The sequence below is a fragment of the Silurus meridionalis genome, chromosome 26, assembly GCF_014805685.1.
Source record: "Silurus meridionalis isolate SWU-2019-XX chromosome 26, ASM1480568v1, whole genome shotgun sequence".
Taxonomy (NCBI): domain Eukaryota; kingdom Metazoa; phylum Chordata; class Actinopteri; order Siluriformes; family Siluridae; genus Silurus; species Silurus meridionalis.
Genome location: NC_060909.1, coordinates 19,143,795 through 19,155,990, shown reverse-complemented (window position 1 = coordinate 19,155,990; position 12,196 = coordinate 19,143,795). Strand labels below are relative to the sequence as shown.

The 12,196-nt window shown below is 44.6% G+C and overlaps 2 protein-coding genes across 2 annotated transcripts in view; both read left to right on the top strand.

Moving 5' to 3' along the window:
- Positions 1-624, top strand: part of LOC124379821 (aryl hydrocarbon receptor-like) — a 43,014-nt gene extending 42,390 nt beyond the window's left edge. Inside the window, exons 3-4 of the mRNA XM_046840400.1 lie at positions 398-518; positions 615-624. Coding sequence (XP_046696356.1) covers positions 398-518; positions 615-624 — 131 coding nt within the window. The remainder of the gene's footprint in view (positions 1-397; positions 519-614) is intronic.
- A 1,556-nt stretch (positions 625-2,180) lies between these two features.
- On the top strand, positions 2,181-12,082 carry ahr2 (aryl hydrocarbon receptor 2). The gene is made up of 9 exons (XM_046840049.1): positions 2,181-2,335; positions 2,521-2,610; positions 3,665-3,785; positions 4,380-4,507; positions 4,602-4,804; positions 5,202-5,311; positions 5,614-5,755; positions 5,873-7,538; positions 7,620-12,082. The coding sequence occupies exons 1-9, from the start codon at positions 2,219-2,221 to the stop codon at positions 7,719-7,721; spliced, it is 2,679 nt and encodes an 892-aa protein (XP_046696005.1). The 5' UTR covers positions 2,181-2,218; the 3' UTR covers positions 7,722-12,082.
- The last annotated feature ends 114 nt before the right edge of the window (positions 12,083-12,196 follow it).

The following is a 12,196-nucleotide window of genomic DNA, read 5'->3' as shown; positions in this document are numbered from 1 at the left end:
TTAGGGGTTAGCGATTTGGGATTAGGGGTTAGCGATTTGGGATTATGGTTTAGTGATTAGAGGTTTGTGATTTGGGATTAGGGGTTAGTGATTTGGGATTAGGGGTTAGCGATTTGGGATTAGGGGTTAGTGATTTGGGATTAGGGATTGAAGGTTGGCATTTGTTGTGCACAAGTCACTGGAAGGAGCCACAGAAATAATTTATTCTGTTTGTGTGAAATGCTGGATTCTGATTAGTCAAATTAAGTATTTACATCTTCTGAAATCATGAACCTAATAAAACACCACTCTCACTCACACACACACACACACACACACACACACACACACACACACACACACACACACACACACACACACACTAAGCATGAACCCTGTCTGTGTTTGTGTTGTTTAGCCACTATGAAGAAGACAGTGGGCGGAGCTAACGGCTGGCCTGCGGGGACTCTGGGATTAAACGGACAGACGACCAGCAGCCTGGACGGAGTAAGCTTCTCTGAGGGGAGTTACTGCTGCAGGTACACTCATGCACGCACGCACACACACACACACACACACACACACACACACACACAATCACTCACTTTGATACACCTATCAGAATGATTCCTTAGGTGTTTTTGATGCACAATTGTAAATCATGGTGTGTGTGTGTGTGTGTGTGTGTGTGTGTGTGTGTGTGTGTGTGTGTGTGTGGACATTTTGTGTATTGAGTTTTCACAAAAATGCAGAGTTTAGTGAGTATGGTTTTGTATTAGGGTAAGTGATTTGGGATTAGGGGTTAGTAATTTGGGATTTGGGGGTTAGTGATTTGGGATTTGGGGGTTAGTGATTTTGATTAGGGTTTAGCGATTAGAGGTTTGTGATTTGGGAATAGGGTTTAGCGATTTGGGATTAGGGTTTAGTGATTAGAGGTTTGTGATTTGGGATTAGCGTTTGGCGATTTGGGATTAGGGGTTAGTGATTTGGGATTAGGGTTTAGCGATTAGGGATTAGGGTAAGTGATTTGTGATTAGGTTTTAGCGATTAGAGGTTCGTGATTTGGGATTAGGGGTAAGTGATTTGGGATTAGGGTTTAGCGATTAGAGGTTTGTGATTTGGGATTAGGGTTTAGCGATTTGGGATTAGGGTTTAGTGATTAGGGATTAGGGGTTAGCGATTTGGGATTAGGGTAAGTGATTTGGGATTAGGGTTTAGCGATTAGAGGTTTGTGATTTGGGATCAGGGTTTAGCGATTTGGGATTAGGGGTTAGCGATTTGGGATCAGGGTTTAGCGATTTGGGATTAGGGTTTAGTGATCAGAGGTTTGTGATTTGGGATTAGCGTTTGGCGATTTGGGATTAGGGGCCAGTGATTTGTGATCAGGGTTTAGTGATTAGGGATTAGGGTAAGTGATTTGTGATCAGGGTTTAGTGATTAGGGATTAGGGTAAGTGATTTGGGATTAGGGTAAGTGATTTGGGATTCAGGGTTTAGCGATCAGAGGTTTGTGATTTGGGATTCAGGGTTTAGCGATTTGGGATCAGGGTTTAGCGATTAGGGATTAGGGTAAGTGATCTGTGATCAGGTTTTAGCGATTAGAGGTTTGTGATCTGGGATCAGGGTAAGTGATTTGGGATTAGGGTTTAGCGATTAGAGGTTTGTGATTTGGGATTAGGGTTTAGCGATTTGGGATCAGGGTTTAGCGATTTGGGATTAGGGGTTAGCGATTTGGGATCAGGGTTTAGCGATTAGGGATTAGGGTAAGTGATTTGGGATTAGGGTTTAGCGATTAGAGGTTTGTGATTTGGGATTAGGGTTTAGCGATTTGGGATTAGGGGTTAGCGATTTGGGATTAGGGGTTAGCGATTTGGGATTAGGGGTTAGCGATTTGGGATTAGGGTAAGTGATTTGGGATTAGGGGTTAGTGATTTGGGATTAGGGGTTAGCAAATTGGGATTAAAGGTTAGTGATTCAGGATTAGTGATTGAAGGTTGGCATTTGTTGTGCACAAGTCACTGGAAGGAGCCACAGAAATAATTTATTCTGTTTGTGTGAAATGCTGGATTCTGATTAGTCAAATTAAGTATTTACATCTTCTGAAATCATGAACCTAATAAAACACCACTCTCACTCACACACACACACACACACACACACACACACACACACACACACACACACACACACACACACACACTAAGCATGAACCCTGTCTGTGTTTGTGTTGTTTAGCCACTATGAAGAAGACAGTGGGCGGAGCTAACGGCTGGCCTGCGGGGACTCTGGGATTAAACGGACAGACGACCAGCAGCCTGGACGGAGTAAGCTTCTCTGAGGGGGAGTTACTGCTGCAGGTACACTCATGCACGCACGCACACACACACACACACACACACACACACACACACACAATCACTCACTTTGATACACCTATCAGAATGATTCCTTAGGTGTTTTTTGATGCACAATTGTAAATCATGGTGTGTGTGTGTGTGTGTGTGTGTGTGTGTGTGTGTGTGTGTGTGTGTGTGTGTTTCAGGCTCTAAACGGCTTTGTGATGGTTATAACGTCTGAAGGTTATGTGTTCTACTCCTCACCTACCATACAGGACTACCTGGGTTTTCATCAGGTCAGAACACACACCTCAATGTGCTCACCTGTCTCACTCTCACCTGTCTCGCTGTGCTCACCTGTCTAACTCTTACCTGTCTCACACTCACCTGTCACTGTGTTTACCTGTCTCACTCTCACCTGTCTCACTGTGCTCACCTGTCTCACACTCACCTGTCTCTGTGCATACCTGTCTCACTCTCACCTGTCTTACTGTGCTCCCCTGTCTCTCACACACACATATGCACAAACACGTGTGTGTGTGTGTTTTATGATGTTTACAGTAGCAGATGTACTTGGATCTGTCTGCAAAACACACTATACACTATATTTCATTGATGGTGAACCAGAAAGACCAGTCTATGAGAGAGAGAGAGAGAGAGAGAGAGAGTTCACTTCAGTTTAAATGTCCTAAATACAACTTCTGCTTTCATGCATGCAAACATGCACACACACACACACACACACACACACACACACACACACACACACACACACACACACACCATATGCACTTCTGTGTGACATTAAGTTTCAAACTGGAATTAAATAGTGTGTAGAGCACAGTGAGACAGGTGAGAGTTAGACAGGTGAGAGCTGTGAGACAGGTGAGAGCTGTGAGACAGGTGAGAGATAGATAGGTGAGACAGGTAAGAGCTGTGAGACAGGTGAGAGATAGACAGGTGAGAGATAGATAGGTGAGACAGGTGAGAGCTGTGAGACAGGTGAGAGATAGACAGGTGAGAGATAGACAGGTGAGAGCTGGAGACAGGTGAGAGCTAGACAGGTGAGAGATAGACAGGTGAGAGCTGATAGACAGGTGAGAGATAGACAGGTGAGAGCTGTGAGACAGGTGAGAGCTGTGAGACAGGTGAGAGATAGACAGGTGAGAGCTGTGAGACAGGTGAGAGCTGTGAGACAGGTGAGAGCTGTGTTATGATTGACCACTAAATGGAGCTGATGTATTAGGGATAGAACACTGACAGTGAATAACATTTACTCCATATGCAGATAATGAACTCAGTGTGTGTGTGTGTGTGTGTGTGTGTGTGTGTGTGTGTGTGCACTCGCAGTCGGATGTGGTGCACCAGAGTGTGTTTGATCTGATCCACACTGATGATCGGGCCATGTTCAGGAGACAGCTGCATTTTGCCCTGAAATCCACACAGGCTGAGCTCACTGATGATGCTGAAAGTACGTACACACACACACACACACACACACACACACAGTACTTTACTTCCTTTTATTATTCCATAATTATGAATGAATGTTAAGTTGCATTTAAGTCTGTCTCATATTCCTGTCTGTGTGTGTGTGTGTGTGTGTGTGTGTGTGTGTGTGTGTGTTAAACCCATATAACAGCACATAATAATCTAGAGGAAGTGTGTTTACTACAGATGGAGCTATTTATCAGCTCATAGAGCATGAATACTGACAAACACAGTCTGTGTGTGTATGTGTGTGTGTGTGTGTGTATGAGCCGTTAGTATGTCTGGCTGTCATTACACACACGTCTGGAATGTACGCAGAGGAACGTGTGCGTGTGCATGTGTGCGCGCGTGTGTGTGTGTGTGTGTGTGTGTGTGTGTAGGTCAGCAGTTCATTCATACACATAAATAAACACTAGCGCCCGTGACGTCACTGCTGTTACACTTTTATTTACTTTAGCACATGTACAGATTGTTGTGTTTTTGTCCACAATGACCTACAGAAAGGAGGTGGTCACTTCCAAGCTCCCAGCTGAGCCGGGCTTCGACCTCACAACCTGCTGTATTTTCTCTGCAGGCCTCCAGAAAAAGAGCAGCATCGTCAATTACAATCCTCAGCAACTGCCACCAGAGAACTCATCCTTCCTGGAGAGGAGCTTCTGCTGCCGCTTTCGCTGCCTCTTAGATAACTCTTCCGGCTTCCTGGTAAACACACACACACACACACACACACACACACACAGCTGTAGTTTGTGTCCAGAAGTCAAGTGAACTCTGGCTGTTTTTTTCCTCTCCCCAGGCCCTGAACTTCCAGGGTCGATTGAAGTATCTTCACGGCCAAAACAAGATGGCTGAGGATGGCACTCTGGCGCATCCTCAGCTGGGTTTGTTTGTCATAGCTACGCCACTCCAGCCGCCCTCCATCTTGGAAATCCGAAGCAAGACGCTCATCTTCCAGACCAAACACAAACTGGACTTTACACCTATAGGCATCGACACCAGGTGACCTCAAAGGCTTACTGCTGCATTTATAATATGATTTTCATCAGTGTTACCGTAAGATAAGTTGCATATGAAAAGCAGGGGGGCGCTTGCACTATTACATTATCTGTATGGATAGCAGGGGGAAAAGTGCACCATTTGAATTACCTGTATAAACAGCAGGGGGTGCTCTTGCATCTTTCAAATTACATGTATAGACAGCAGGGGGTGCACTTTCATTTTTTGAAATGTACTGTATCTACAAAAGGGGGTGGCAGTGGGGCGCATTGAAATGATGTATAGTGACAACTTGGGCACTCATACACCTTTTAAATTACATATATGGACAGTAGGGGAATCTCTTGCACCTTTCTATGTAAAGTTTTGTAATAACGGAGTTTTCTCTCCTGTTTTGCAGGGGGAAAGTGGTGCTGGGTTACAACGAGATCGAGCTGTGCATGAGAGGGTCTGGTTACCAGTTTATCCACGCTGCAGATATGATGTACTGTGCCGACAACCACCTGAGAAGTGAGTGATAACGAGAGGCAAACCGAACATCTTTGTACAAAATTCGAGATTTCAAGATCCATTTTCTTTCCGCTTATAATAAACATAATCCTTACACAGTGCTAGCATGCTAACTTCTGGCTAATCGCAGCGGCCTAAGATTGCTCATCAGGGATAAATACACATCATTCACCTTCATTGTGTGCATTGTAAAAAGCGCAATAGAACTAAACTTGACTTGACTTGACTCAGCTCGGCTGGGGAGGATTAAAAGTTCTGTCTCTGAAGATTTCTTGCTGCTTAGTTCTTTTTTCTCCCTTTAGTGATTAAAACTGGTGAAAGTGGTTTCACGGTCTTCCGGCTGCTGACCAAGTCAGGAACCTGGGTCTGGGTGCAGGCCAATGCCAGACTCGTCTTCAAAAACGGACGACCAGACTTTATTGTGGCACGACAGAGAGCTTTAACGTAAGACTCTCGATTTCCTTTCATTCAACAGCTCTCAGTGTGCGTCTGACATCAGTCTATCCTACTTTTACTCTTTGGTCCTGTCTTTACCTCTATTTCACTTTTCCATCTATCCAGGAATGAGGAAGGTGAAGAGCATCTTCATCAGAGAAAGCTACAGTTGCCCTTCAGTATTGCCACTGGGGAAGGTGTGCTATATGAGACAACCCCTTCTCCAGACATGACTAACATCTCTAAACAAATCAAAGGGGGAAAGGTCAGCAAGCCTGCCGTGCTGCCGCCAAGCTCACTGCTGAGCTCCATGCTGAAGCAGGATGAAAATCTCTACCAGCCCAACAGTGAGCCCTCGCAGTTCTGCCTGGAAAAGGCATTCCGGGACAGCCACGCCCTTGTCAATGTTCCCGGAAAGTCCTGGACAGAAGCAGAAAGGAGCACTGTGGGCATCAAGGAGGAATCGACAGTGCAGGACATGATGGACAGCTTGCAGCAGATCATCGGAGACAGCAGCATGTGTAACCTGGAGGAGCTAACCCTCGACCAGGAGGAGCTGAAGGAATGGGAGAATGCGTTGCTTCGAATGAACAACATGAGCGGCTTTGAGATGTCCGTCGAGCTTAACGACATCCTGGCCAACGACATCTTCTTGTACGTTGAGGACGTTCTGTTCAAGGAGTGCAGCCCCAACATGAGCGACCAGCTTCCTGAGTGTCTGTCCGAGCTGCAGCTTCAGGGAGACCTTAATGACCTCCTAGGCATTCCAGAAGAAGGTCTTGATACAGGAAGCCCAGGCAGAGGGATAATGAAACTTGCCCACATTGGGCCAGAGATGCCTTTGGGGCAGCAGGTAAATTCTGCAGAACCATATGTGGAAATTTGTGAAAGCATGAATTTTGATTCTTCACTTTCTGGGCAACAGAACCAGGACAGGCTGGTGCAGCAGACAGCAACAAGCCATCAAAACCAAGCAGAGCTCGGACTGAATGTTCAGAATCATATCCAAGGTGGAAACCTGGTCTATCCCACCATTCAGAACCATGTAGGCTTTTATAACCAGAATTCTGTCCCGCTCAGTCACGTAGTCAAGCCGAGAGGTCAGTGGGTGGGGCCTCAGGCACCCAGCAGCAACAATATTCCACATTCACAAAACGCCCTGTTAAACCCTGCACCAAGTGCCTGCCTCCGGGGGGCATTTTCTCTCAGCAATCAGAGCGTAGACAATCAAAGACTTGCGACATGGCAGCAATCCCAACCGTCTGTTCAACCCAAAGTTCCCAACATTCCCAACGTACAGAACATCCCAAACGATCATCTGCATGGCCATACAGTCCCATTCACTAGGTTAATACCGCAGTCTAACTTTGGCTCGGGGTCCATTTCTCAGCCGAATGTAAGGGGTAATGCACTTCATGGCCAACTGGTGGGGCTTGTGCATCCATCTAACGCTGTGTTTGGGCAGCAGGGGAATCATTTGCAGACATCTAATGCAGTGTATAACCAGCAGGGGGAGCTGCTGAACAGCACGACTCCCGCACATATTAGCAGTTGCATGTTCGAGAGTGCGATTCAAACCCCCCCGAACGGTGTACGCTACAGTTCGACTGGACAGGACACGGCGATTCCGTCCTGCCAGACCGAGTTCATGGCGCCGAATTTGCCACAGGGCCCGTACGGGTTTCAGAGCAGACCCTCTGAGAACTTAACGAGCAGTGTGGGCGTGGCACCGGACAGCGCCGTCACCTGCCACCTGCAGCAGCAGTTCCTAACCTGCAACAGCCAGACGCAGGTAACGTGACGGTCTTCCAAAATTCGGTTCTGTCTCACGTCTGTAAACGGTCGCCTAACCATCTGATTTTGTGTCCTACAGATCTCGAATTGTCCGGTCAAGGAGAGCAGACCATTTCAATTTGCCCCTGTGACGGGGGGGACACTGTGCTTCACCAACAACACCCAGAATGACAGTTTTTAAACAGGAAAAAAAAATCCCTCGTTTTGTGAACGGAGAAAGAGAAGAGAAGGCGGCATGTCCCTGTGAAGACACCGTACACGCTTCTTCATATTCAGACTCTTTCCTTTTTTTTTTTTTTTTTTTATTGCAGCTGAAATACACAAACAGGATCGAAGGCGGAGTTCCAGACTCGTTCACGGACGCCCCCGCCAGACAGACTGTGAAACCCTATACGTTTGCTCACACACTCGTCTATTCACTCGTTCGTTCGTCAATTTGTGTCTGTTTTCTCACTTCCTGCCCGAAGAAGTCCAGAAGGACAGAAAAGTATACTTTTGTGTGTGTGTGTGTGTGTGTGTGTGTGTGTGTGTGTGTGTGTGTGTGTGTGTGTGTGTGTGTGTGGCAGAGAGGAGCTGTTCGGAGCTCAGTTATGAAGTATGCAGTAGAAAAGATGGAAGTTTTTCTTCACGGGGGATAAAACGATGCTCTGGGGGAGGAGAAAAGCCATTCTATAGACGCACACTCGTTTTTATTCTCTCTATTTATTCAGAAAGAGTAGTCACAGAGAAAAAGGGGGGGGGGGGGTTCTTACTGCTCACGTGTTCCCTTTCGGGTTTCTCTTGATGCACTTAAGAAGGTGAGATCAACACCTGTAAAAATGACCGATTGTAAAAATGATAAAGGGGAAAACCAAAAAAAAAAGACACATCGTGTCCTGCATCCAAAGAACCAATGGCGTAGCACTATCGTAGGATTCCGATCCAATCAGCCTGTGCAGCTGTGTTATGTTGGGCGTCGTCTAATTTATATCACTCCCACAGCGCACATCTGTGGGGGATGAAAACTACTGCCTGACTGACCGCTAAAGCAAACTTTTCTTCCATTTTTTAAATTTTATTTTAGTTGTGTTTGTTTTAAATAGGGGAATTCCCCGGCCCTGAAATCATCCAGTTCCCAACGACACTATGATCCCTGTTATTAACACGGGGACAGAAATGCACAGGAGACACAATTGGAACCGGATGTATTTTTTGGACATTTGGTCTGGAACATCGCCGGGGGGAAAAAAAAGGAGAAAAAAAAGGCATGGATTATTTTTTTTAATCCCTCATTTGAAACCTTTATCATTTGCGTATTATTACGATACAGTATGCTAATCACGATAAAGGATTTCATATGTCTACACATTCAGCTTTTCTTCTTCTGCTTTGAAATATGCTTTTCTTTTCATATATATATATATATATATATATATATATATATATATATATATATATATATATGTTGCTACGTGCATTTATTCACGTCATTGAGCCATTTCTTTGTTTTGTTTCCGTGTCTGCTTATGTAGCGCTAATCATAACCGTAATCCTCACACAGTGCTAGCATGCTAACTTGTGGCTAATCTCAGCAGTTAGCTCGGCTAGCGTCTCTCTTTTCCCTGTTCTTTCGAGAGCCGGTGCAGACGAGTGAAAACACTTCATAACCTTTGAGTGCGCAGAAACCCGGGACGCAAAACCAGCCGGCGAGTTTTCTTTATTTTTTTTCCTTTCTTTCTTTCTTCCGCTCGTTTTTTTCCACCTCCGTCAGAACGTATGTAACGACTCCCGTCCCGCCCTACGTGCCTTATTGCTCCTCTGACTCTTTAGGGTTATTTTGTTGTTGTTTTTTATACGACTCTATACATATATATATTTATATACACACAAATATGAATATAGCATTATGAGCGCGTACACGTTGCTGAACCTGCCAGCTAGAAACGCTTTCATACCTCAATATCCAGGACATATGACTGACTTTACTTCTCTTCTCATTTTCCTCCCCTGCTAGTCACCAAACGTTCTCTTCAAGAGATGCTAACGGCTTCGAGTTTTATCTCCACGCCGGTCTGATGGTTTGACTCGGTTTCTACAGCGTGTTCGATTTTAGGGAGCCCAAGAAACGACTCCACAAATTTTTAAAACATGCAGTGGACCGGGTCCAATCTAATCCAATCCAAAGTCTGATTCCATAGCCTGTAGAACTCCATTCATTGCTTCATATGGCTGCACTGGATACGCCCACACCCCCCAACCCATACTGGCCAAATGTTTTTGGACACCTGACTTTTCTTCCCCAAACCTGCAGGTGCACAGTTGGATCAGACATCTTCAGATGCTGCAGCACGACATCTCGCCTTCGCTTCAACTAGATTTCCAATGGATGTGTGTGGAAGATCTCGAGTGGCCTGCTATCGAGCTTAACCTTATGGAACACTTTTGTGGCCGAATGAATCTCACACAAATCTCCACAAAACCTGCTGGAACATCTTCCCAGAAAAGTGAGCTCATTATAAGACCAAATGGGGAATCAATGTGGACTGGGATGTTCTAAAAAGCACAATCTACCAGTCAGGTGTCCACAAACTTTTGGCCTTTTGGGATAGATTTGATCATCTCTTATTCTCACAATAATATCTCCTAAAGAGATCTACAATGTGATTGGTGCACCTTGTGGGCGTTCCTTCACCACCATGATGAAATCCATGACTGGTTTTCCGATTGAGATCTGACTGCAGTATTGAAACCGATCTGATCTTGGATTAGATTTTTTTTCGGAGTGGCGGGAAACGCGACCTTGAATTCCACTCAGGAAATGGACTTCTACAGAACATTTCTGGTGATTGGACTTCCTGGCAAGGAGATAGGATCAGAGAGAAGGTGAGATTAGATTTTACTGCAGAGGACAGCGTCAAGTTTAGAGGATTTATCGGACCTATCGCATTGAGATCGTGTTAGATTGATATGTAGACTGTGTAGATGGTCTGTGATGAGATCAGACTGCAGAGATGCTTTTGTAAAAAATTTATATTTATAAGATCAGATCTTCCTGCAGAGATTGTGTTTTGAGATCAGACTGACTTTCATATATTGTGTTTTGAGATCAGATCCACCTGCAGAAATTGTTTTGAGATTAGATCGACCTGTTTTGAGATCGGAATTGACTTCAACATTGGGTACCGAGATCAAACAAACCAGCAAAAACCCAACTTCCTGATTTTAGAATGGTCTAGAGATCAGATAGACCTGGAGAGATAGCATGGAGATCAGATCTTCATACGGTATGAATAGTTCTGTAGACCAGACACAGGAGCAGATGACCTTGTGCACTTGGGAGTGCACTCTGCAGTAGGAGACTAGCATTTGGATTTGCACAACCAGGTTCGTGATCAGATCCGGGACGCCCCGGGGGGGGAGCGAGAAAACTGAAGTCCAATTTCCACTAGTGTTGTTCAGAGCCGTGAAGTTCAAGGGTCAAAGTCAGCTTTCAACTCCGATTCTTTCTCACACATCCACTCATCCAAGTGCCTTCAGAATCTTCTCTGATGTTCTACACGTTCCTCTCACTCGGATTAGGGCAAACAAGGAGGAGGGGAAGTTGTTATGCAAAATAAATCCAAAAGAAAAAATAGAAATATTGAAAACCAAACATCGGATGCTTTACTGATATTTCACAGGAAATTGTTCCGATTAAAAAGAAATGTAGGAATTTTGTAATAATTTTTTATAACATTTTTGGTGAAGAATCCAAAGGAGCGATGTTCAGAAACGACTGATGGAACGGTGAAACGACTGACGGGCGAAGGTGTTTTTTGGGCTGGAATAGCGATTTTCAAATGCACAAGAATTCGTATGTCGACAATCCGATCTAAAATACAGCCTGGAACAAGCCAGGAGGGTGTGATGATTAGACTCTGATTAGACTGTCTGATCCAATCATTTCTTTTAGAGAGAGAGAGCTAAGTTACCAAGGTTGCTAATTACTTAAGTTGTGTGTGTGTGTGTGTGTGTGTGTGTGTGTGTGTGTGTGTGTGTGTGTGTGTTTCTAGCTACATTTAATACCTAAAAGTTTGGGCTCCAGTTACTTTGCTAACTAGTTTTTATTTTATTTTTTTAATTGCACCTCCTGAAATGTCCAGCAGGGATTCGGTCGCTCCAAATTTGCCCAAACAGCCCAAAGAAACGACCTCGCCTCAAGGTCATCACAACATTCGGCCAAAATCTATATTTTTTAATGTTAAGCGAATAAAATGATTAAAGCACTTGATGGTTTCTGATGTTTTCCCCATGATGATTTTCATCCATCTCTTTTGAAATGCAGTATCAGTGTATGATTTATATTATTATTATTATTACTTTTATTGTTGTACGTTATTTTGACGTCTTTGTCCTCACAGACTTTCCTTGTGCGCAGTTTCCCCGCGCACCATGTAAAATGTGCATCCTTTTGTTTCTTCGCCGATGATATTGTAGTATTTTTTGTATGAGCAGATGTGTTTGCTGTGCCTGTCCATATTTACGTCTTTATATCATTACAAGCATTCATTATGCCCTCACACACACGTGTCTCCATGCGTCCTTATTATCCGCTCCGCTGGAACTGAAACGCACACACACACACACACACACACACACACACACACATATCAAAGTGCTATAAATGGTACACATCCT

Excerpts from the sequence above, each read along its gene's own strand:
- ahr2 (XM_046840049.1), top strand. The coding sequence starts at position 2,219 with ATGAAGAAGACAGTGGGCGGAGCTAACGGCTGGCCTGCGGGGACTCTG. Across the intron at positions 2,336-2,520 it reads AGGGGGAGTTACTGCTGCAG|GCTCTAAACGGCTTTGTGAT; the intron begins GTACACTCATGC and ends TGTGTGTTTCAG. Across the intron at positions 4,508-4,601 it reads ATAACTCTTCCGGCTTCCTG|GCCCTGAACTTCCAGGGTCG; the intron begins GTAAACACACAC and ends TCCTCTCCCCAG.